The sequence below is a fragment of the Lagopus muta genome, chromosome 6, assembly GCF_023343835.1.
Source record: "Lagopus muta isolate bLagMut1 chromosome 6, bLagMut1 primary, whole genome shotgun sequence".
NCBI lineage: Eukaryota > Metazoa > Chordata > Aves > Galliformes > Phasianidae > Lagopus > Lagopus muta.
The window spans coordinates 15845774-15871734 of NC_064438.1; the positions used below are offsets into that span (position 1 = coordinate 15845774).

The 25961-nt window shown below is 46.3% G+C and overlaps 1 protein-coding gene across 1 annotated transcript in view; it reads right to left on the minus strand.

The window, feature by feature from the left end:
* Window positions 1-12049: 12049 nt before the first annotated feature.
* The window catches only part of LRRC56 (leucine rich repeat containing 56), a 64389-nt gene continuing 50477 nt past the window's right edge, over window positions 12050-25961 (minus strand). The window contains exons 7-15 of the mRNA XM_048949400.1: window positions 25267-25363; window positions 24928-25125; window positions 21284-21461; window positions 19491-19682; window positions 17825-17889; window positions 17233-17366; window positions 16685-16878; window positions 14201-14564; window positions 12050-13604 (exon numbers count right to left, since the gene is read on the minus strand). Of these exons, the coding sequence (XP_048805357.1) occupies window positions 13388-13604; window positions 14201-14564; window positions 16685-16878; window positions 17233-17366; window positions 17825-17889; window positions 19491-19682; window positions 21284-21461; window positions 24928-25125; window positions 25267-25363 (1639 nt within the window). The 3' untranslated portion in view covers window positions 12050-13387. The remainder of the gene's footprint in view (window positions 13605-14200; window positions 14565-16684; window positions 16879-17232; window positions 17367-17824; window positions 17890-19490; window positions 19683-21283; window positions 21462-24927; window positions 25126-25266; window positions 25364-25961) is intronic.

Consider the following 25961-nt stretch of genomic DNA (forward strand, 5'->3'; position numbering starts at 1 on the left):
TGAGTGTTTCTGTGGGTGAGCTCTGTCAGAACACCTCCCCTGGGCCCCACTAGTGTCCAGCAGAGCTTGGGTCGTGCTGTCTGGAGGGCACAATGTCAGCCTCTGCTTCCCCTTCCTCCCCTCAGGAACTCTTCTCAGTACACGTGTAGGTGCCTTGGAGCTGAGTATATCTTCTTCATTTTGTAAGAGTTTGAAAAGAAGGAAAAGAAGACTATGAGGAGAAGGCACAGGCTGACAGACGCACAGCTCTTACCACAAGTGCATCTCTCCTCTAAGAAAGCAAGAGGGAAACAAACAGATCAAGTGTTATTTTTCTTAGGAAGGAGAAGGGGTAATTTCCTGGCCCTGATTCAGCACCGCCAGGTAGAGACAATGACTCCCCCGTCATCACCTCCCAGCCTTGCCTTTGTAATGCTGCTAATGGCAGCACACCTCTGGGGAAGGTGCAATTACCTGGGAGTTCACTGCCTCATCGCTAGCAATTACCCAGTTGTCCTGTGTCCAATTAACTCACCCTAATCACCACATCATCACCACAGACCTAAAACAGCTACTTTCTGCAGTCACCAGTGAATACCATCATTAAGCACCTGGGAGTGAATTTGCTATTAGCCCTGGAGTGATTACTTGCTGCAAACATGCAAACTGAGCCGGGCTGTTATAAAACATGATCCCAGTCAAATAAAATCTCACGCTGTTAGTGAGCAGCAGGCAGTGCTTATTCCATGTGACACCAGGAAGGCCAAGTTGTTTAAAGGTGAAGTCTTGCTGGGGCAGACTTTTAGTCCATCTGCTGGTTCACTAGCACTGCTGGGAGATGTGGAGAGCTGCATTTATTCCTGCTTATAGCAGAGTCTTGCAGGCAAAGCCTGAAAAGCTGTGAGTGCTCTATGGAATTGTAAACTTCAGCAACACTGCGCGATGCACGACTTTGGTGTTTGTTTCTTTTTTTTAACTGACAACCTGTGCTAGACATTCCCATTTAAAGAGTGAAAAACGATCAGTGTAACAGGAATGACCCTTCCCTCACTCTAACCTCCAGCCCATGGAAGGATCACCAGGTCAGAGGGCTGCTGTGATAATCCTACACCTCCAGGTCACCTTTTCAGCCCCAGGTCAGTACTAACCAGGGCTTTGTTTCCCATCATGAGGCTGCTTGATGTTTGTGACATTGATTTGGGGTCCCTGCATGAGAAATCCTTGTCACAAGGGTGTGACAATAATCAGTGGGTGTCCTGTTCCTGGAGACACCCAAGGTCAGGCTGGATGGGGCTCTGAGCACCTGATCTAGTGTAGTTGTCCCTGCTCATTCCAGGGGATGTGGACTAGATGATTCTAAAGTCTAAGTCGTCCCTTCTGACTCAAATGAGACTGTGATCAAGGCATGGACCTCAGATGGAGCAGTTGCCCTGAGCTCTTGCCATCAGTCCGATGGCTGCAAGCTTTGGTGCTGCTCGTGTGTCCTCCCCCGCAGAAGCCAGGGGAGGTTTTCCAGCTCCCAGGAGAAGAGCTGAAGCATAGGCTGAGTGCAGTGGAGGGAGGAACCATGGGATCAGCGATGTGTAGGGCAGTGCCTGACTCACCCCTCCATTATACCATCTCCAAGCACTCATTTCACTCCATTAATTAGCTGTGCCAGCATAGCTATTAATGAGATGTTGCTCAGATGTTCCAATGCTCCTCTGCTCTCCGTTGGCATCAGCTTTTACAAGAGCCCCAATGCTGCTGGTAGGACCATGACTGTGATCTTGGACACAGATTTCTCCATTGAGTGAATGGAGGGAAAGAAGGGACATGATATTCATGGAAAGCTGTGGGGTGTTTTCTGTCTCCAGAAAGAAAACATCCAGGCCTCCATAAGGTGCATCATCCCAATTACAGGGCTGGGGGCAGTTACGAGGCAGAGCCACAGCCCCACAGGAGCATGGGGGGAAGCAGCTTTGCAGCCAGCATTGATCCCTTCTTGCTTTTTCAGGTCTACTCTGCCAGTTTTTGTCAGTGCTGATGTCTCATCCTCAGCCATGCAACACCCCACACATTGATAAGGCTGTGTCTGGATGATTGATTTCTCTTGGTTTCTTCTTTGGGAGCAGCCCCAAATCCCCAGCCAGCCATTACCAGAGGTGGGAGTCAGAAATAGCCATTCCAAGAGGGCCTGGTCTCCCTCTAGGTCTGGAAAAAGGCCCAGCACGTATTGATTCAATTCCTCATTTAATGCATGTTTATGTGGAGCAATTCAGAGCTGCTTTATCCATTCAAACTTACGTAGTAACATGAGCCACAAAATGCAGGAACTCGTTCAATCCTTCTTAGAAGATCCATTATTCTGAGTCAGCTTCTAAGGAACAGCAATAAAATCACCTTGGCCTGATGTGCCATGAGTCTGAGAGCAGAAACTGTTGGCATCGTGTTTAATGCCTCCAACAAACTCATGCCCATCCCTGTCCCCACATTACCCACTCCTGGCCAACAGAATCACAGAATCATTAAGGTTGGAAAATACCACTAAGATCAGCAAGCCTACTCCTCAACCCATCACATCCCTCAGTGCCACATCTACCCTATTCTTGGACACCTCCAGGGGAGGTGACTCCACCACCTTCCCAAGCAGTTTGTTTCAATGCATCACCACTCCTTCAGAGAATAAATTTTTCCTAATATCCAACCTGAACCTCCCCTTGTGCAACTTAAGGCCATTACCTCTCACCCTAGGTCTCTGCCCTTTTTCCACATACTTTTCTTTTCCATAATATTTCTTCCTCAGACACCCAGGCCTAGGTTGAAAGGCCATGTGGTGAGGACCTTGATACCAGATCTCCTCTTGTGCTCACACCTCAGCATCCTGCTGAGAAGAGATCATGTTCCACCGCCTATGCCACCGCCAGGCTTGAATTTGGGTAGAAAACCTCCAGCTTTAGGATGCCTTCAGCTGTGACACCTCAAGTCAGTACATTCTGCTGGAAATGTTGGTCCAGATCTAGTCAGGTTTAAAGGAGGAAAGAAGAGGGAAATCAGGTGGCCCTACATCTCCTGGAGGGGAGTAGAATTGGCTTTAGGCTTGCTGAAGGGTTGCCAGATGCCAGCGCAGTTATTTACAGTGGGGAATGCGAGATGCTGCCTAGAGGGAGTGAAACGGAAGCATTTGGGTGCAATGGATTAGCAAGGCAGAGGGATGCTGAAGGGTTAAAGGGTTTTATAGAAGCACAGAGGAGACTAAAGGGATTGGAAGACAAAAATCCAATTAGGAGATCTAACAGGAAGAAGCCCAGCCCTGAAACAATAAAGATAATGGGTTTAGCTGCCAAAGGAAAGATGAGAATGGACTGGGGAGAGCAGATTTGTGGCAGGGCCAAGAGGAAGGGAAAGTTGTTGCAAAATGATTGGTTTTTGAATTAAGAATTATTTGTCAAAGCAGAGTCACATTACAGCCTCACCTGCAGCAAAGTTCATCTAAGGACTCAAACTGTGCCATCAATCCTTGCTATTATGGCAGGCTGAATGTCCTCAAAGAAGTTTGAGCACTTTGGCAAGTGTTATCTTGCCAATGCATTTTGCCCAGGACCAAAGCAAAGGAAAGGAGTTGTGGTGTAGATGTGCTCTGAGGCATCCCATGACCCTAAAGGCCCCTCTCTGCAGCCTCAAAGCCAAATGTAACAGAACAACACAGAGAAGGAGCGAGGAGCTGTCAAAGGTCTGGAACAGATTCCCTGCAAGTGTGGGTTGTGCATGTCAGTATGGAAAAGACATGACTTATGACTGTGAAGTCACGCATGGCCTAGAGAAGGCTGGTGGGGATTGGCCTGCTTCTATGATTCTCTTTCCAGTGCAAGAAGTGAGGTCAGCTTCAAGAGGACAGAGAGCAGACCTGGGTTGCTCTTTGCTGAAGGATGCTGCTATTTGCAGACATTTAGAGAGGTTCGAGGAAAGCTCATGGGGCAATAGTCATCAGAGTTAATAGAGACACGTTGGGTTTAGGAAGAATTTGGGGCTGTGTTCTTGGCTTGTATGAGTGAGGAGTGGTGGGGAGCACTTGGGGCACACTCTGCCCAGGTGGACCTTCAACCTGGAAGAGATGAGAAATGAGAAGTATGGAGGAGGCAAGGTCCATGGATGAGAAATGTGTGGGAAATTATGGCTGCCAAGCAACGTGCCCTTGGAAGCACCTGCTGTTCTCTGAATGCTCTCCAGGACACTGGCTGGCCAGCCCTATGAGATTTCAGGAACTGCAACTGAAGGAACTGGGGCTGTTTAGTCTGGGGAAAAGGAAGCTGAGGGGAGACCTTATTGTTCTCCTCTGATATCTGAAAGGTTCTTACAGCAAGAGTAGGATCGGTCTCTTCTCACTGGTGACAGGTGACAGGATGAAAGGACCTCAAGTTGCCCCAGGGTAAGTTTAGGTTGGATATCAGGAAACACTTCTTTACAGAAAGGGTTGTGAAGCACTGGAATAGGCTCCCCAGGGAGGTGGTTGAGTCACCATCCCTGGATGTGTTTAAAAACCGTTTGGATGTGGTGCTCAGGGACATGATTTAGCAGAGGGTTGTTAGTTAGGGTAGTTTGATTAGGTTGTGGGTTGGACTTGATGATCTTCAAGGTCTTTTCCAACCTGAGCAATTCTTTGATTCTATGCTCTAACCCAGTACTGGAGTTTCTCTGTACGCAGCTAGGTCTCCATGTAGATCCCAGTCTATTCCCATTAGGTCGCTCAGGATCTGTCCTGACACCAAGTGATTTCTCCCTGCAATACGCATCCTCAACCACTCATCTACATCAAAGAAATCATGCTGTGATTTCAATGGAGGGATAGCAAGCCAGGTGTGGGCTTTTCAGGCCTTTTGGGACCTCAGACTCCAACAAGAGGTACAGGTACCTGCTTAGAGCCACAGAGCAGTTAAACCCATGTGTAGTCTGCATTTTGTGCCTGTTGGGAACCATGTACTCTTGGCCAAGAGCAAGCCTAATGGAGAGATCTTTTCAGGCTCTCAAAACCAAAAACCACCAATACCCCTGGCTTGCATCTGGCTAGCTGACGATCACTTTAGAGAGCACAGCCTCAGCACACAAACCCACACAGAAGGTGGGATAAACCCATGACATCACTGCTGGGACAGCCTCTCCCCAGGAACTGCCTGTGGTTTAACAGCCAGCTTGGATGGTGCCATGACATCCCACAGCCATGATGCTCTGGGAGCCTCGCTGAGATGCACCCTATGTCACAGCTGAGATCCAGGCTCTTCCAGCAAAGGAAAGGTCATCACCTCAGCTCGAGCCTTGTTAGCACTCAGCATTGCACTGATTTAAATCTGTCAGAGTAATTAAAACGGAAAAACACCCCTGGAAAATGAAAGCAGTGCCCTTTGCATTGGCATAGCTTATTCTTCCATGAGGAAGAGAATAATGCATATGGGGAGCCTAAAGGATGTGTTTGTATCAAGAGCGCAGCCTGCAGAATAGAAGTATTTCCCTTTCAAAGCACCTGTCACACGCCTGGCTGATGTTTGCACTAATGAAAGCGCTGTGTGCGCTCTTGAAAAATTAATCCAAAATAATTAAGAGGAAAAATTTAGATTAGATTAGTGGAACCACATGAAATCTTCTTGTACATACTCTCATTTGGAATAAATGCTCCTTTAATTCAAGTTAATTCATAATTCATAAAAAAGAATAATCCTTAATTAAATGGAAGGGAGCATTGTATTCCAAATGAGAACATCAGTGCAGCTCGTGGCTGCTTTTATTGCACTTGATGTGATGGCAGCAGAGCAGAGACATCTGACAGCTGCACTGCCCACGTCCCTTGGTGACACATCTCCACTGCTCTCGAACACCTCCAGGCAGTGACACCATCACCTCTCTGGGCAGCCTGTGCCAGTGCATCACCACTCTTGAGGAGAAAAAAATGTTCATAATATCCAACCTGAAAAAGAGCTACCATTCAAAACAGCCTCGAGAAAGCGGAGAAATAATTTGCCAAACCACCCAGAACAGAATGGAGCAGAACTGAAGGTGAGGCGTGACGCTCTTGCTGGAAGAGCCGGTTGAATGCATAGAGGATGATGAGCAGCTGTTGAGCAAAGAAGTCCTATAGAAAAGGTGCTTTTGATCAGTGTGTGATATGAGTCAATCATATCACATTGGACCAAGTCAAAAGAGTTACTTGCAGATGTGACCCCTGAGGTGACCCCTCTCCATATCCCCTTTGCTCACCTCCTCCCACTGACCCATAAAACTTCACCTCCTTGACCAGGGCGAGGAAGCAGCTGAGCTGGCTGCTGGTACCGTGATGTGGCCCCGGTCCCACTGCTTCCTTTCGTCCCTTAGCCTTGTTTCTGTCGTTGGCTGCATTAGGCTTTTCCTGGAGCTCCCAGACTGGATATGAGACTGCAAAATTCTTCCTTCCCTTCACGCCAAAGGCGTAGATGATTACAATTTCATTTCTGACTCCTACTTATCCCGCCTCTGAGGGAATCAGATTAATTGTGGCACACGATCAAAAAGACTGAAACTAGGAAACCAATAAGCAGCTCACTGCAGTCAGCCTGCTGCAAAGCTCAGCTGCAGATAAGCACTGCAATTTTGCTGCACATTACCCAGGGCTCAGCTCGGCAAGGGACCAGGAGCCAACCCATGTGCTTGCAATGCAGCAAGTGCTCTGGCTGCCCTGCCTCAGTGACACCTCTGCTGGGAGAGCTTCATGGAGAGTCAAAGCAAAGTGTGAGACCTGTGAAGCTGAGCAGAGCTGTGAGGAAGCACACCGTATGGTGAAGGGTTGTGGCTGAGCACTTGGATGCAGAAGGTGCAGGCTACCCTCACGTGCCACAGATGGCCTAATATAAGACCTTGCACCTTCTTCCCCTCCAAGCACCAGCAATGGACTCCCAACCCCACTATGCCTTTTATGATGCTTCAGGGAGGGGCTGGTGCCCTCTGGATCCTGACCTTGCTACTGCAAAGCCTCCCAGGTTCAGCCCAGGTTAGCACAAGACACAACCACTAGCCCAGTTTGCAGCTGTGTTGCTCACCACCAAGTAGCAGCACACAAGCTTCCCAGCCCTGCTTTTCTCAGCTATAAAATAGCTGAACCCAGGGAGCTTTTCCAGTGCAACCCCTTTAGCACTGGTGCTGCTGCATGGATTCACCCTCAGTGTCAGCTCTGAGGGATGGGGAAAGCCCAGCTGTGACGGTGACATATGCCACACATGCCTGAGGCAGCAAAAGGGCTGGAGGGTACCATGCATGGCACCCATCTGCTGCTTCAGGTTTGGACAGCTCAGGAGTCGTGCCACCACCGGACACCTCCTTGTCCCCTGGGCAGCTCACAGGGCTCTAACTCCGAGATGCCCGTCCAGAGGCACTGCAGGGCCGCATCCTGCCTGCTCCGTCCCTCTCCATGGTAACAGATGGATGCTGCAGTCCCAGCCCCCTCGGCGCTGGCAGGGCGGGCGGGAGACAGATGGCAATGGAGAGGAATCAGGCCCAGATTCTCTGGAGTCAAAGAAATCGCAGGAATCCCTGATTGCCGGAGCCAAGATGCTGACCTGGCTCCGTGGGAGGGAGGGAAGGCGGAGGCGCGTGGCTCTGCCGAGCCTGGAATAGCAGAGCAGCTGTTGAGTTATCGCTTGTAATTATTACGGCATATGGGAGGTAAAGAATAGCTCCAAAGGGGAGAAAAACAAACAAGGAAAAGGCGGGATGCTGCAGGGCTGAGCTGGGGTCACGGGGCTCTTTCCTCCATCAGATCCAACGGGAACCGGGATGGGAGGGGTGGCACAGTGCAGGTGAACATCGTGTTCATTTCAAATATTTAATTCAGAAGTTAAATTTAAAGCCTATGAAGTACCAGTTGCTGGAGGCTGGGTGAACATTTAGGGCAAGTTTTGATGGTTGCTTATCCTGCGCAACAGGTACGTATCAGCAGAGATAGCGAGATAAGGAGACGTTATTCATCCTGGCTCACTGTTTCCTGAGCACCTGCTGATGGCTGTAACTGGACATGACACAGGCCTAGGGGTTGGGGTTACGATGGCAGGGTTAGGGTGACAGGGTTGTTGTTAGGGTCTGCTCTGCAGGGAGCCAACATAGCGAGCACAGAGCCAGCTCCTGCTCTCCCTGCCCAAAGCAGAATCTGCTCAAAGCAGGCAGTCAACACGAGGCTCCTGTAAGCCTTCTTCAGCCATCTGAGTGTGCTAATTGCTCATCCAGTGACTGTTTCCCTTCCCAGCTTCTGTCCTTAAGAGCAGCAGTGCAGGCAGCATGAAGTCTGCCCCAGCCAGCAGCAAGGTACTGCTTGCAGCAGGATGCGGGGTGATGGGAGCGGGACCCAATGCTGCTTGTGCCCATCATGACAGTGGCAGCCCTGTGATTTCTTTTAATGCTAGTTAGATCAGGACATTCTGGGTCTCTTACTCCAAATCAACCTGATCCTCACCCTGTGAATCACCCTGCAAATGAGGCACTGGAAATCCGAAAGACCATTCAAGCTCTGTGAACCAGAACATGAATAAATTCTATATGACAGGGAACAGCCCCAGTGCCCATTAAAAGCAACCAAGCAAATCCCACCGGCATCCTGGGATCTCTGCCGAGACATGCGCAGGGCTCAGAGAGCAAAGGAGCAGCTCTGCAGAATTGCAGAATATCCCCAAGTAGGAAGGGACTCCACAAGGATCACTGAGTTCGACTTCTGGCTCCACATAGGACCGCCCAAAATTCAAACCAGGTTTCTGAGAGTGCTGGCCAAATGCTGCCTCAACAGGGCATCAACCACTGACACGTGAGAGAAGAGAGAGGCAGGCTGGCTGCAGAGCCAGCTGTGTAAGAGAGAACTGCAGTGCCTTTGGGAAAGGTGGTTGTAGCATTCAGTGTGAATTAGCTGTAGCTGATCCCAAAGGACAGGTGCCTTCACAGTGTTCTATTCTCCTGTAATTATCTCATTGCAAAAATGTAATAATTGCAAGTGACAGAATGTATTAACTGATGGGATGGTGTTTTCTTAAGAGGTACTATAAGGTGATGCACTGGCACAGGCTGCCCAGGGAGGTGGGGAAGTCACCGTCCTGGGGGTGTTCAAGAACAGCACAGATGTGACAGTGGGTGACACGGTCTAGAGTGGTCACAGCCACAGGTTGATGGCTGGACTAGCTATCTTTCCAATCTTAATTCTATAAGGCCTTTTGTCACAGTTCCTGACTTCCCCACTCGCTCTAATTCCACCTCATTGAAGTTGCAAAAGAAGCCAAGAGTTGCGAGACCTTTGAACACCATCAGCACAAACGGAGGTGGTTTCCATAGTCCAGCACACGTATTGTCCAAATGTAAATAGCTGAGACCTCCCAGAATGTTCCCTCGTTTCCTTATCTTCCTCTGCAAATCACACCAGTTGTCTTGGCTGCCAGCAGCTCCTTGTCCGAGAGCTATCTGCCCTGCTCACCTCCTCTCCCCTCAGGTCTGACACACTGGAAAGCCCTTATCGCCACCCGTGTGTTTATTCTGTTCAAACTGCAAACTAAAAAAAAGACAAGCTAACCACTCTTTGCAAAGTCTGCTTGATCTTAAGGTAAAGTTGTCACTTTTTCCATAGCAACAATGGCCTCTCCTTTGTTTTTCCATTCCACTAATCTAATCCAAAGATCTGTGTTTGGATTCCAGCTCCCCCTGAACCGTGCATAATCCAAAAAAATCAGTATTGTGCAACAGCAGTCGAATGGGGAAAATAACAGCTCTCTTTTTTTCTTCAAAACCACAAAGCTGTCACTAGATACAAGGAAAGAGATAGGGCGGTCTCTGGGCAACCTGTGCCAGGGCTTCACCATCCTGGTGCTGAGCCCATGGCAGATCTGGCAGAGCTTGCATCTGTGACCTACAGCAAAAACAATCTCTTCAGGATGTGCTGGGGTTGTGCATAGCACTGCTGGATGCCATACAGCACGAGCACTGAGGTAGGCTTGGGGTGTTCTCCATGGGGTCTTGTGCAGCACAAGTTTCCTATGAAAATAGCCCCAAAGAAATCAAGGTAGGTGGTGCATGAAGGCACAGACGATGGGGCACTGCATGAGCCAGCACATGGGACACAAAAGGATGTGGCGAAGGACAGGTTGAGCCCACTGTCTGCTGAATGCCTCCCAAGTGATCCAAACCTGCTTGCATTTGGTTTCCCAGTCATTTCACTTTTAAAACTTAACTTGTGAGACTCTCTTCTTCCCTCTAGTGTCCATTTCGAGATATTCATTCCTCCTGCTCACCAAATTCAGCAAAAGCTGTGGGTTGCCTCAGCACAGGGGCACCCACAGTTTTCCTCAGACAGGAGAACTGACACTCCACTTTTTTCCTTACAGATTGAAAACAGATGAACATCAGAAACTGAAGACCAAACTATACCACTTCTCAGACAGACCAAACAGTTTGTTCAAGGGCCCCATTGAAAACCACTGTGGAGCAGAAAACTGTTCCTATTGCCTCTAGGGTGTGACTGAGGCTGTCACCACGAGGTTATCTTCCTTTTGGTGGCACCACGATGTCACTTCCCAACTAGTTGCCAGTCCCACTGGCAACTCCCTCTTCTGGGACAGAGAAGTGCCATATCCACACCCTAAGCTCCAGGAAGTTCTTCTGGCCTCCAGCCCTGCTGAGGAAAGCTGAGTGCAAAGCCTCTGGTGGCACAGAAGGCCACCAGCCTTCCAAAATGCCCTCCTATTGCAGCAGCCATCCCTCCAGGGATGCCCAGTGCTCCAAATACTGCTGGGAATAGCAAGCACTAAAAGGAGACTCTCTTCCAGGCTGGCAAGGAGATGTACAAGATGGCATATTCCCTGCTCCTGTCTCCATGCCATGTGGGCTAATCTTGGAATCATGGCACAGATATGGAAATGACACGAGGCTGGAGATCACCTGTTCCAACCCCCTGATGGGGAAAAATTGCTCAGCTTCCCAGGAGCACCTGCAGTGTGCGTGGCACCGAGGGGCACCAGGACACTGTGGAGCTGTCTTGATGGCTTCCTCCATCTGCCAAGCTCGTTTGCCATCAGACAGCTCAGTAATTACAGACAACAGCCTCTGCAGCCTTGTACAGCAGCTGAGCAGCCTCTTCTTATCTTGTCTCCAATTAATCATATATGACAACTTGTGCATGGCAGCATCATCCTCTCAAAGTCCCCAGCCTGGGTACCACTTACAACTCAGAAAAAGAACGATTATTCCCTGCATTAACCAAACATCAGTCACTGCCAGGGAACAGACCAGGCTGCACTGTGAGCCACCTGAAATCCCATTACACAGCAGAGATACTGGCACTACCCAAGCATGAGGCACTCAAGCCATCACCCCAGAAGCATCCATGCCTTACCATGGGTGCACTGTGCACAGCACCGAGACCAGACACTCGGGCTCTGAACACAGTGCCTGTCCAAGAAACTACCCTAGAAATTATCCAGGGCTGACCTGTAGTCTGTGTTTAAATGAAATGTATATGTAAGACTTTCTTCCCTAAATGTCTCCTGGGCTTCTTCCTCCTTGGCAGCCAAAGACAGCATCTCCTCTTCATCTGGCAATGGAGATGAACACGTTCCAAGCGCAAAGCAGCACATTTCTACAAAGCCTTCAAATACAAGTAAGCACAGCAGCTACGAGCAACGCGTAAGAGCTGTGCTACGTATAAAGTTGTGGTGAGGACACTGGACAGACTGACATCCCTGTGACATCCCTGGAAGCAGTGACAGACAGCAGTGTGGCAGCCTAGCAGCCGGTGGAAACATCCCTACCCGTGGCAGGGGTTGGAACTGGATGGGCTGTAAGGTCCCTTCCAACCCAAGCCACTCTATGATCAATAGGTAGAGCAGACACCTTGTCCTGATCTATGATTTAGCAATGTAAGGATAAATCCCTTTTTTCTGATGACACCTCCAAGCCCTCCCCCCACTGCAGCGATGCTCCTTGCCCCAAACATGCACAGAGCCAAGTAGTGCTCATTGAGAGAAGAACTCCCAGGCACTTCTGAGAGCAGTTTCCAAATCTGTACCCAGAGTTCTGCACCCACACAACTCATGCAGCCCAGTCCAGCTGCCCCGTTTTCTAAGCACAAAAACCCACTTATGCTTTTTTTTTTCTGCCCTCTTGAAACCAAAGACACAAACTGAGAAGGAGGCTCAGAATACCCAAAGAGCGTGCTCCTACCCATCACCCGCTGTTACAGCCCTGCACAAGAAGAGCCTGATTGTTACCTTGCTGCAGACTATTTCTGAAAACTGTGCTGCCACTTCCTTGGGTCAGGTTCTTTTTGGCCATGGTCATGGCCAGTGACACTGGCAAAGAGTCAATCCGAGGAGCCACTTTAATGACACAAGCATTGGTGTTGGGCAACATCTGCCTCATCCACAGCATTTCATGGATCACACACCAAGTTGTTTTTGATGCTTTTTGATGGATGATTTTCTCTAGTGCCCACCAAAACTAGGCAAACTAGCTACCAGCTGCAGGATATTTTCTAAGTGAAAGCAGTGCACCATAACAAGCTGAAGATTTTGGGCTTTCCCTGCCATCCCGTTCCTTTACTTTTAGCTGACTGGTAGAGAGAAGACATAAAACAATTAATTAACTCATCACATAATTACTGTTTCATCAAGTGATTTTAAAATATATATCCAACACGGTAACTGAAACTGTAAAAAATATGATGATGCTGTTTAAGACTGTAACATCAATAAAGTCATAAGGCACAGCCACTGGGATCAGCACCACAGCCTGCAGCCACTAAAACCAGCTCTTTTGAATCTCAACCAACTATAAAGCAAATGCCCCACTATAAAACAAGAGATCATTTTCTTACTTCCCCTGCCTCATCTTTGCCTCTGCATTATTTAAAATGACTCAGTCATACGATACGCAAACATGCTCAGGTCAATGCTGCCTTGAACACTCGGCTTTGCCCCTGAATGCTGAGTTCTGCAAAAGCCACACACAGCAGGGATGCTTGTTGGCCAGGCTGCTGAGCATGAGGTGGAATGCTGCACGTCTCCTACTTCTTCCAGCCCACCCTGGAACTGGCAGGCACTGAGCCCTGCTGGTTTACTGCCACTGCCTCACCCACAGAGTGGGGCACGAGGCAGGAGAGAGGAAATACATTAAGAGTTGTTCTGCTTTAGTGCATGAAGGCTGTGCAAAAAATAACCACGTTGGCTGTCATCAGGGGTTGATTAGCTCTTCTGTTGATCAGCAGGTGCTCTTTAAAGAAAGTACTTCTGGACCAGCTGTAGCCTTAATTGAGGCAAATCATGGCATTTGTTTGAACTGCTCTACTTGCACAGTTCTGCTTTTATCTTGCAGAGGCGGCTGAAAGATGGCACTGATCCTCCAAGTGTCAGGACTGCACCCAGTGCGTGGAGATGACACGGCGTCAATGGGTCTGATACACACGGGCTATGAATGGGAGACTCCTGCTTTGAGACGTTGATGAGATGGAGGGACTGGCTGGCAGCTTCTGCAGCACTGCCCCAGCAGTTGGAGGGCAAACAGCATTCATCAGCCCAACCCTCCCTGAGGGGATTGGGGGTGAGAGGACAACTGGCTGGGGATGGCTGGTCACTCTGCAGGGACTCGTGTCCAAGGTGGGGCTGAGGAAAAGAGAAAAACACCACAGTGGCATTATACTCTGGATCTGGATACCTGCAGTCAAAGAAGCAATTCAATGTCAACTTTACAGCAAGAAGATCTAGAAACAGCCATGTTTTGGTGCATGTGACATTTATCTGATGCCTACATTATTTTTCTAAGCGTTTTCTAACATGGGTTGATAAAAGTCTCAAGGTAAAAAAGCCATAGTGGAATGTCAAGAACTCACACTTTACTCAAGGAGTCTCAAAGTACCACTAAAACCCTCTGCAACAGAGGATCTACGTGTCCAGAGAAACGAAGCCATGAAGGGTCTGGAGCACAGGCCTTATGGAAGAGGAGGCTCAGGGGAGGCCTTATCACTCTCCACATTGACTTGAAATGAGACTGTTGTGAGGTGGGGGTCAGCCTCTTCTCCTCAGTAACTGCCAGAGGATGAGAGGGAATGGTCTCAAGTTGCACCAGGGGAGATTCAGGTTGGATATCAGGAAAAACGTCTTAGAAAGAACGGTGAGGCATTAAAAGGAGAAGGAGGTGGAGTCATCATCCCCATCTCCGGAGGTATAGAAGGAAAGTGTAGTGCCAGCTGTGCACATACCTGATGCCTGCTGATCCAACAGCTGCGGGTCCTGAGATAGGCCTCTGCCTGGCAGTGCTGCCATCAGGCTGGCAATGCCCTTGGGGGCTGAAGGGCAGAGACTTCTGTGCTGCCGGTGCACTGTGCAAGCTCAGCAGAGCAAGGCCCTTGCCCAGCAGCTGAGCTGAAGTCTCTTGAGTTGCCCTTGCCTGGCATTGCTGGGGCTGCCTGTCCTCCTCTGGGCTGGTTAGCTTCAGGCACCTTGCCCTGTGCTTCCTCAGCTCCCGGGGTCTTGCTGCAAAACCCATCAGAGTTGCAGGTGAAGGACTTTTTGGAGGATACGGAATTAGACAGTGGTTTTGGCTTTCCTGAGCACGTAATGAATCTGAAACATGGGCAGAAGCACAGCAATTTATTGCTTCATCATACTAAATGTGCTAAATGACTGACCATCTTGTCCAACAGTCAACCCATCACCACTACACCCACTACCAGAAGCTCCCCAACCTCCTGTCCCAAGGCAGGACCAAGCACACCTGTGCCATTCCTGGCCAGTGCTCACCCTGACCTGTTTTAAGCACCCGAGTTCCCCATCCATCTCTCTGAAGTTCAATGCACAAAGATCACAGATGAGTTTTTCTTAGCCCATGTAATCCTCAGGTGCAGCACACACAAGAAAATGCATATTGGTGACTTACAGATATAACAAGCATATGTACATGCCTCAAAACCATCCTATATATAGCAGGGATCCAGTTGCTTGTCTATTAAAAGACCCAACTGCACCTAACTGCCTGATGTGCAGAATCCGTGGCAGGAACACTATCTAAAGAACGTGCCACCCAAACCTAGGCACAGAAAATTTGTGTTTATATCTCCTAATGCATTTTACTGTGCAGATAACCATATAAGTTTTCCTACCACAGCATGTGCTTTAAAAATGACTAAATCTGACGTTTGGTTTTTTTTGTTTGTTTTAAAGATATGCTGAAAGAATGGCATGCCTGACTCCAGAGCCTGAAATATCACTGAAAGACTCCAAAGCATGCAGATTATATAGACCTGATGCTTCATGCACTTTTAAATAGGAGCAGTTTAGTTCCAGTCACTTGTCCTTTCCTGGTCAGGATTATTTCCAGCAACGAGCTCTGATGTGTCCAGAAAATCACATCAAGTAGGACAAACTTCTACAGTTAAGTGGCTCTCCAAATCTTCAAACAAAGTCTCAACTCACAGAAGTCAAGTTCATTTTTAAGTACTTTGTTGAATAAAGTCAGTCAGTTGTTAAACTTCTATCAGGTATTTGCTCTGCAAAACACGTATGTCTGTTAGGGACAGTGACCAAAGGCTCTTGTTTTGTTTGTTCTATATGAACCTTGGTCATGAGGGCCAGTTGTTTATGATCTGGGTCATCCATTCCACCCCTAGGTGACACCAGATTTCAAACCATTCAGTCAACCTTGTTGACAGATCTCAACAACTACACTTATGCCCATCCACTTCTATGAGGTACGGCATTGGCACGCTGAGATGTTTGGAGATCACAGCAAATCATGCTCAATCTAAAGAAATCATATTAAATCTAAAAATCATTTTAAATCTAAATAGATCATTAGATCATGGTCTAAGTTTTTTGTGGTCACTGGACAATAGGCCATTTCTTTACATTTTTCCTATCTGTTTCTATCCTTGTTAAGGAGATATCATTTACTCTACATTTTATACAGATGAGACTTTGAATTGCTCAATTATTTTTTCTAATTAGGATGCTTACATTTTTTGTTACAAATATATTTAGAAAAAAAATATATTTTTCCAAATTTTAATAGCTTCATTTAGTCCTTGAAATAAATGTAAAACCACATCTCACACACTAATACCTACTGAAGCAAAAAATGTGACTATTAACAGTGGAAATAGATTTAAGTCATACTTTTTTAATCTCCTCTACTTGGAATAACCATTATTAATGTTTCTAATAACCTTAAATACGATATTCAACAACTCTGCTCTCATTCATGTAAGTGCAATTCCAGAGAGGTCTTTGGCTTTCTTCCTGAGCAAAAGAGCACATTTCATTTTTAAACACTCTACTGAATGTCTTCCCAGAATTCCCAGCAGCCCACTTGCACCTTAATCATCAGCTCAGACATTGCCTGCATCAGTGCCAACTGGGGTAAAACAGCTCGGTCGGAACAACAGTATTTTACACTCACCTGACACCACCACAAATCAGTGACACAAGATGAAAGACAAAGGCACATCCTTCATCTTGTCAGAACATTCAGATGGTGTAAGAAGAGCTTTATTTCCCTTAATTCTACAGATCTTTGTTGAAATACACCAACTGATGGCCAACGCAATTGGTCACTATGTCCTGAGCAGACACTAGGTGCCAGACCTCATGAAACAACGCAGTTCCTAAAAAATGTATCAGTCAACAGTCAGTAGCACTTGCCCCTACAGAAGGGTGTCAACCCTTCTCTAGAGGTTTAGGTCCAATACCTGAGGAGGACTGGGAGAGACAGGAGTGGCAAGTAGAATCAGGTGAAATCCCTTCAGTGAGATCCTCATCTGAGGTGTCCCTCAGCTCACTCTCAGCACCACTGGCTGGGCTGCAGCCTTCATCCTCTTCCTTATCATCTATAGCTAGCTTTGCTGCTGGGATGACACTTTCTTGCTGAGCTGTGTGCAGGCACCTGGACAATGGGAAGTGTATCACCATTGAGGATAGTCTTGAATTGAGAACATGCAGTAAGCGAAGTGCAGGCAAACAATGAGTCTGCAGATTTAGCCACTTACAGTGCTTTGCCACTTACCTGCTGATATGCAGAATCATCCTAAATGGATCAGATATGTCTGATCATCTGAAAGCATTCCTTTCCCTATCCCACTGCCTTCCCAGCAGGGATGAGCCACCCCAATCTGCAGGGCGAGAAGGCAGAAGGCTGTCCCACAGAACAGCCACCAGGTGGCCAAAGAGTTTGTTTTATTTCACAGCAGAAAACGAATCCCTGCTCTATTGCATAACAAGAATTCTCCCACACTCTCACCGCCGCTGATGCTGCTCTCTCCACGCTCTCGGTGCAGAGAAGACGTCTTCCTGGCTCACATCTCCTCCTCCTACAGAGATGTCAGGGTTTTCTATCTTCAGACTGCGCAGTTTCAAGGAGCTCGCTGCAGGTGGCTGAAAAATGACACAAGTAGCCTTGATGACCTCAGGAACTTCTGCCACGCTGAACCTCAGGGATCATAGAGGGACCATAAGCCAGACTGCACACCCTGTGGGTGTTCTCTCACTTAGTTACTGGCCCTGTGACATGAACAAGCTAACCTGTACGGCCACAGGACTGCTCCACCATTGAGAACAACACACTTTGTATTTACTTAATCAACAGCAATCACCTCATAGACCTGACCACGCCAACATCAAACCACTGAAAAATCTTCTGCTAAATAATTATTGTAGAAATGCCACCAAATACTGTCATTTTGACTTGGGCTTTGATTAGTAGGTTGACAAGAACGTGGGGCTTGGGGTCCATAGAAGAGAGTGAGCCACTCAAACCACAGTGGAAACTCAGTTTATCATAAGATTTATGTGGGCGACCAGGCAGGAACATGAAGTATACAGGAAAAACATACACCTAGCTTTAGCCTCCTTGCACGAAGGGCCTTGATGGGGTTACCACATATCACTTGGCTGAGTCCTAAGAGAAAAGAAAAGAAAAAAAAAATCATTCCAGCATTTGGTGAATTGTGCTGTCTTTGAAATCAGTCAACATCATTTCCTGCATACAAAGGGATGTAATATTTTATGGTGGAGGTTCACTGTGTAGCTCACATGGCTGACACTGATGCTAAGAGGCAGTTTCTCTGTTCCTCCCAGAATCTCTTCCTTCTCCTGCCCTGCCTCCCCCACTGTGCTGGTACACACATTTGTGAGGCTAGGCTAGGTAGCAAGAGCAGGGAACAGATCCAGATTAAAACAGAATATGTATTTTTTTTAATTATTTTTTTTTTTTTTGTCATTTTCCAGCTGATCTTGAGCAGAATTTGGCTCTCTATATGCCTGTGCAGATGCTCTTGTCAAAACAAGAGACAAGGCAGCAAAGGAGAAGAAAGAAGCAGTGAGCATTCGGTGAAATGGTCACTATCAGTAGATCTAGTACCTAAAAAGTGAAATTATGGTCTCATTCTCTGGCAAGCTGTACTCGGCTTCCATGCACTTTTCTGAATGTACACCCAGCTGTTAATGCCACACTGCTTCATCCCAATCATCTTCCTAACTCCTACCTACAGTCAGGAACTGAGGTGGGATTGGTGCCTGGGAGAGGCAACCACTGCTTCTCCTTATCTAGTCAGCCCCTTCAGAGATACTGGAATTTCAGAATCTAAGTCTCCCCAGGGAAATGAGGTAAGGATGCTTTGGGAAGTCCTATATTTCCTATGAACAGTGAATTCTCTTTCTAATCAGCTGTCCCCAGGAGTCCAGTCAGCAGGTTTCAAAGACATCTTTGTTCTCCAGTTTGATTTCCTTGACCTATGTTATGTCCATGCTGTCACCTGCCCCCAGAAGAACAAGGATGCAACTGAGGAAGCATGGATGTCATTCATTCTGTATGAGCCTGGGAAGCACAGGGCCCTCCATCCTCATCTCTATTTGTGCTAACATGGTGGTGCTCCCATGTGGCAGAGCCAGGCTATCAGGGCACAGCAAGGCATTGGCACAACTGAGGTTTGAGCTTGCCTGCAGATCAGGTATGTGAAACCAAGGAACTGAATCTTTTTATTGATCCAACCCTGGAAACCCAAAAGGACGGAGTCGCTGATCACAGAATGGCTTAGGTTGGAATGGACTCTAAAGATCACTGAGCTCCAACCTCAACGCCATGGGCAGAGCTGCCACCCATCAAAACAGGCTGCCCAGGGCCCCATCCAACCTGGCCTTGAATGCCTCCAGGGATGAGGCACCCGCAGCTTCTCTGGGCAAGTAGAAACGATATATCAAGTGGTTTTTGATGGTAGTTATCCTGCTGCAGTATAAGTCTGCAGAACACATACTGCACCTTCCAGAGCATAATCCACTGGGGAGCAATGTGCATCAGCACGCCTGTCTAGAGAACTTGGCTGTATGGATTGCATTACAAAGATTGAATAAGATGAGTCCAGGTTTCTTCATGTTAGCTGAGCCTGGTGTAGCCGTGGCATAGTTAGGTGTTATTCAAAGCATCCAGGTTTTTGTCAGCAATAATAATATCCAGAAGCAGGTGGAGGTGAGGGAAGGAACAAGATTAAAAAATTACATTACCATGTGTCAAATCACTGGAGTCATCTGGAAACAGGTCTTCAGAAATAGTGGGATCTGGAAGAGGAGAGCTGCTGTACAACAGACGGGAACTGTTACACCTTCCTGCGCTAGCAGACCACTGTGCAGTTCCAGGTCTGGAAGTTGTAGGAGGTCTTGGGCTGCATCCAGGCTGCCTTGCCATTGCACATGGACCTAAGAGAGAAGTTTTACCAGCATAAGCACAGTGGCTGTAAACCACACCACCACAATGCTGGTAGTGACAGCCACTTTACCAGTTATCAACTAGGGCAAACCACATACACACGTTATGGAAAGCTGGGAATTGCAGTAATATTTTTCCAGACAGCCACTTCTCACACCAGAAAGAAAAGTGATAATTGAATTTCATAGTGGTATAGGATAGGATGGATTATACAAAAGCTAGTGGAGGCAGACAGAGCCTTGAACTCCTACCTGCTCAAATGCCTGCAAGGCTATGCCAGTAGCATGTGCAGCTACCAATTTGTAGGAGGGCAAATTTCATTTCAATGCCTAGATGAATAGCTTGCACTTTAAAGTATTGAGCATCTAGCAGCTCTATAATGGAGCTCTACAATTGGCACTATAATACTATGGTCATTTCATTAAGAGCTGAGTGTTAGAGACCTTCAAGTTATCTTGGTTGTAGTTGTTCCTAAAGAACCGTGAAACACACAGCAGATGCAGAGTATGTATTGCAGTAGGAAAGAAGAAAACATGGGGATGCCTAAACCTGACCATATGAACCAATTATAGCCAAAGGCAAAAACATAACTCTAGCTACGCTAGACAACAAAACAAACTAGTTTTGTGCTCATTCCTCACAGTTTCCCTCAGTCCACGCTGTTACTAGTCTTCTGAACCACAGTTGATCCTGCCAAATGGGGATCACTGAGGGATCAGATTCTAATGGATTTTTTCACTACCATAGCTACTACTGCATCTAATGATCTGGATCCGCAGGGATTAAATAAATGACAAACGTATGTATTTATTCCAAAACAAACTAAATTTTTAATGGAGTACAGTTGGCAGGCAAATTGCAGTGGTGGGGGTCAGGAAGCCAACGACATTGCCAGCGTTAATGGGAAGCAACAGGAGCAGTTATAGGAAATACTCTGTAACGTTTAATGGGATGTGGCAAAGTGCATGTAGCACGATATGTAAGAGTACAGACATTTGAACTATAACCAAGGCTACGAGCAAGGGGACAAAAGATTTATTTTCCACCCATTTACTCTATCCTAATGAATGTAATGGGCTTAATCATGGAGAAAAAGAAAGTGGAATGGAGGTATTTCACGATCATGCAGCTCAGTTGCTAGGAACCCACTGCCACTAGGAAGTGGTGACCAAACTGCCTTTGGTATCATTACACCGGAGTAGAAAATCCTGCTACTCCCATGCAACATGGGATTGATTCCTACCATAGAAAGAAAATGCTGAGAGCAGCTGTTGAAACAGTTTCCAAACTTTGCTTCTTCTAATCACACACAAAGAACACTAAGCACAGGCTCCCAGCTACTGCTGGATTTACTTGATGCTTTACAAGTCGTTTGCATTTCTCTGATCTTGGTGGCCAGCACTGAACAGCTTTCATTTAAATTTGCAGCATGCTGAATTCCAGCTTCCCCATTTCCCACGTGAAGACGACCAAGTCCTTTGTCACTTCTCTGCAATTAAGCTTTGGCTCTGAAGAAGCCAGCTAGCTCTTTGGCTTTCCTTTTCACACTTCATAACCTGAAAAACGAACCCTGATGGGAAATCTGACGTACCTAACCATGAAATGTCTCTGGGCAAACCACCCTCCTTGATGGATTCCTTGATGATTAGCCAGTCCTCATTCATCTTACTGGAAGGAGAGACGGCAGTCTGGCTTGCTGGCATTCCATCCAAATACTCCAGGTGGGGAATGAGTTTTTTCACTTCAGCTCTGTAATTGTAATCTAGTTCCTGGAGAAATTGAGAAAGTGATCATTTGAACAGTTTGCTTAACAGACTGTGGACTTTCATCAGCAGCAAAACAGTGATCAATTTCTATTACTGCCATACACTTTGAAATGCCTCTATGAAGTAAGCCCATTTGCTTCATCCAACAGAAGTAAATAACATCAGAAGTTACCCTTCACTGTGTTTTCTACTCATATAATTTCTACTGAAATTCTGAATGCAAACAAATTACCCCCCACAAATGGCCCCTCTGCTGTTCATCTGCTGATGACTTAGAATTTTATCTTCATTATACTACATATGCTGTACAGAAGTGAAGGCATCCACCTGACGTCCACAGAAAGCCTGGGCATCCTCAGCATTTGCCCAACCTCTCCCCCTGGTTTTGTGATTCTCTGGTTGCCACATCAACAGTAAGGTGATAGCAAGACTGAAAATACATTAAAAGTGCAGCTATGCTTGGTGATGGATGAAGGCACAGCTATAAACAAGCTGCAGTGAACGAGCTGCATTGATTTTCTGGGGCAGTCTTCAGGGTATTCGCGTGCGATTTTACACATCGTTAGAAGAGATGACTTATTTCAAACTATGCTATCTTCTGCAGGAGGTTGCATGCCAACAGCAGGTGCACAAGAGACTAAAATTGACTGCTTTGGGATTTCATTTCCATGCGCTGGAACAACAACACTATCACTTCTGACATACATGGTCTCACTGACAAGCAGTGGGGAAAGCATTGATGCAGCACCCTTCTGTACATGCGGGTGGAGCTGACCATGAATAAAATCATTTGTGAACCCATGCCAAGGTCTGGGAACTCTAGGCAACAAAACAATCCAGAACAGTTACGACTGTATACCGTGAATTGGTCCAGTTCTGTGGATGCCAGCAGTAGAAAGACATTTCCATGTGGCACTTTCACCTCTGGGAAAGTTTAGCACTATCTCAGGGTAGTGGGGGATTCAGCTTTGCAATCATAGAATGGCTAGGGTTGGAAAGGACCTCAAGGATCATCAAGCTTCAACCTCCCTGCTGCACGGAGGGCCACCAACTTCCATATCTAACACTAGACCAGGCTGCCCAGGAATGTAACGGAAATACTGCAGTGGGAAATAGTCTTGGATAATAAATGGCTGTAAAAGGTGGTGGTGATCTCATATGCTTCAGTAAGTATAAAACAAGAGCACATTGCTAGTGGCAGAAAATGCATAGGTGGTTTCCCCGAGACATATCAGCCACCTATAAATGAATTGCTTGATGCAGATTGATGTCGTGCTTTCCAGGATATTACAAGCAGCGTTAGAAAACCTCACAGAGCTGTCATGAACAGAAACCTTTTGGAGATAGCTGGATGGCTGTACACTCCCTCCCTCCACACAGCACAGCAGCAAGGCTGGCAGAGGGAGCTCACCAAATAAAGCGTGTAATTGTTGTTAAGGGGCAGACACCACACTCCTCCAACTGAGCCTTTCATCTTAATTTAGAAAGTGAGTCAACCAATCACCATGCTACCACGTACCGCATGTGCTCTGAGCAGAGCCTGGGCTGCAGCCAATCTGCAGCCATGTCCTGCTTAAGCAGAGCATCATGTTACGCTCATGGTACATTACTGCAAGAGAGGCTGCAACATTTATCATTGGGTTGTTGCTGTTGGTTTAGATAACAGAGGAAGATGAGCTCATCTGAAAATCAAATTACAGAGAGCGAGCAGGCAGTACGAACAAAGAGCAGTAAACCTAGCTGGGCCATTCCATATGTTGGAAACAAGTAAATGGGAGAGCTTGTACAGAGCTACAGCAAAGCCACACAGCAAGAAGATTGAGCAATCAGAACCCATGTCTCACTCTTTTCTGTATTTCAGGTGATTGTCCATCAGAAGCAGGCAGTGCTTCCTTACTGTCAGAATATTTGGGTTTTTCTCTCACAGTTACATCTTCGACAAGAGAGGAATGTTGATAGAGAAATCACTGTGAATATAAACAGCTGCAAGAGTGGTCTCTGAAGTACACTCCTAACAGCTCAAAACAGAAAATGAGTGTCTAATACTGTGTTTTGGATTCCAGAGAGGAAAATCATGATAACTAAAGCACTACCTTTTGCTGCTGCTTTTATCGAGGGATACAACCAAACCAATAATTTCATCTCAGAAACTCTTGCATCTTAAAAATGTGGAGATGCAAAATATCCACTATATTATTGAGTTTCACTGATAACACCTCAGTTTTCTGGACTAAGTCTAGGGCAAGTATCAAATCCATTCTTTCATGAAAATTAGTGGTAATGGTATGACCCCTTTGAAACACACAGGGAAGCTATGGAACATGGCACAGTGGATACGCAGCCCCAGCTCCTGCTTTCTTGCATTATTGACTCCTTATGGCACCACTGTGGGATGTACCATCCTTAGTGAATACTGTTGATTATGTACCTACATATATGTGGATGAAAGTACATAGCATGGCAGCTGCAAGCTGTCCTTTGGTATGTACTAGACCTCATGTGACCAAAATGAAGAACAGTCTTTTCTGACTAATTTCTTAAACTCCACTTTTCTTCCAGTTACCTCCTGAGCAGATGCCAGCATGCTTTTTGTCATACCTCAGGAATGCTAATATTTTCAAGTTAGGTAAAATGAAAGAGAGCAGTACAGCTTTAAAATCATAAAATAAAATAACATAAACATAAGATTAGATCTTCCTTACTTTTCTAGCGGACCACCCTGAAACCCAAGGCAGATCATGTATTGCTTTATCATCATCTCTATGACACAAAGAATCTCCTGCACTTACCAGAATACCTTTTTCAGTGATGATTTTATCGTTTCAGTATTTAAGAGATGTACCTCCAGCTTTTACAAAGGTCTTTTTGGTCATTGCATTTTAACCCTTTCAGGGAGAGGACGACAAGCAATTCCTACAATACAGCTTTTGCTAGTTATTTCAAGCATCTACTCCAAGTTTTGAGAATGGTGATTCTGAAGAAACTGATGTTGGACAAGTGATCCTCCAAAAGAATACAAAAGCCTAAAGAATGCTATCTAACTGAGAAATTTCAGTTGGCACACCCCATAAGAGAAACATTAGCTACTTTCTAACTGGCTGTAGAAAACCCTAACAAGCTGGAAGGATCCATGCAGCTGAGGTCCAGGCTCTCATTGGTCCTCCTTTAAGACTTCATATCACACAGTTGAGTCCTAAGATGATTTCTAGTTCAATTCCATTCTCACAGGTAGGAAGTCCCACACTGACAGGGAGCAGGCCTGACTCCTGACCAGAACTCCTTGTATGTCATTTGTGCTTATGTGAGAGACAACATCAACAAGAGGACAAGATCAACACAAACAAAACATGGGAAATGTGTCCCACGTCACCACTCAGATTAATACAATTGAAAGACATATTTCTCATTTGCAACACACGTTTTAAAAGCACTGCAAAAAATTAACAATCTGTACAAACCATGCTCTCACCTCTGCAGATTCTGCATTTGGCTTTAAACAAATAAGGTTGCCCTGCACTGTCAGGCTGCTCAGTTTGCAGCAAAGCCCCAGGTATTGCATCTGGTTGATGTCCTCAATATTGTTTCCTTCCAGGTCCAAAACCTCAAGGTGATCCAAAAAGCTCAGTGGGCACAGGTCTGAGATTTTGTTGTAGGCTATGTAGAGTTCCTCAGCAGAAGGAAACAGAAGTATTAACAGGTTCACATTAGTAACACTCAGTATTTGCAAAATGAAGACTACAATTACAGAGAAAATATCAAGCGAAGATAGATATCAAATCCTTGTTTGGCAGGACACATTGATACTTACTTTTAGAGAGCTGAAGGCAGAGATTCCATCTAAATCTAAGAGCCCACAGCAAACCATGCACAGCACGTGGAGATGGGACAATGTGGTTCCGAGATCCCTTAAGAAAGAAATAATGGAAGCTCCATTGGAATGGACAAAGGAACTCAGGACTCACTTTCTTTTCCCTAGAATTAGGTCATTGCTACCTTCTTCAAAACACATTTTTTACAAGAATTGTCATTAAAAATGTCACCTTCAAAGATGGAAATGCAATTATAATGCAAGCTTTTCCTCCACAGAGATCCTTGCTCGTGTGCCAACGTGCCTCTCCAGTTCTGCTTGAAAAAGATTCTTCCAAGAGCTGTGTCATGGTATTTCTTTGCACCTACGTGCTAAGAACTGAGTGAGGATTATTTATGCTGGCACCATTTACTCTACACATATAAACCCAAACTAACATATTTAGACTGAGTCACAGTCATCTTACTCTGTAATTCCATTGAGTTACCTCTTTTGTGTTTTTGCAATTGAAAGGAATGGCACTCTCACCAGATAACATTTTTTTCCAATCCGCAGAAAATTAGAATTAGTTCCATCCACTTTGCAGCTCCAGCAAAATGTAGAAAGTGAACGATTTGTATGAACTCCAAACTTTCCAGTCCTAATCCAGAGAATCATACACCGACCTGCTTACCTCCATGTATGTGGAATGTCCA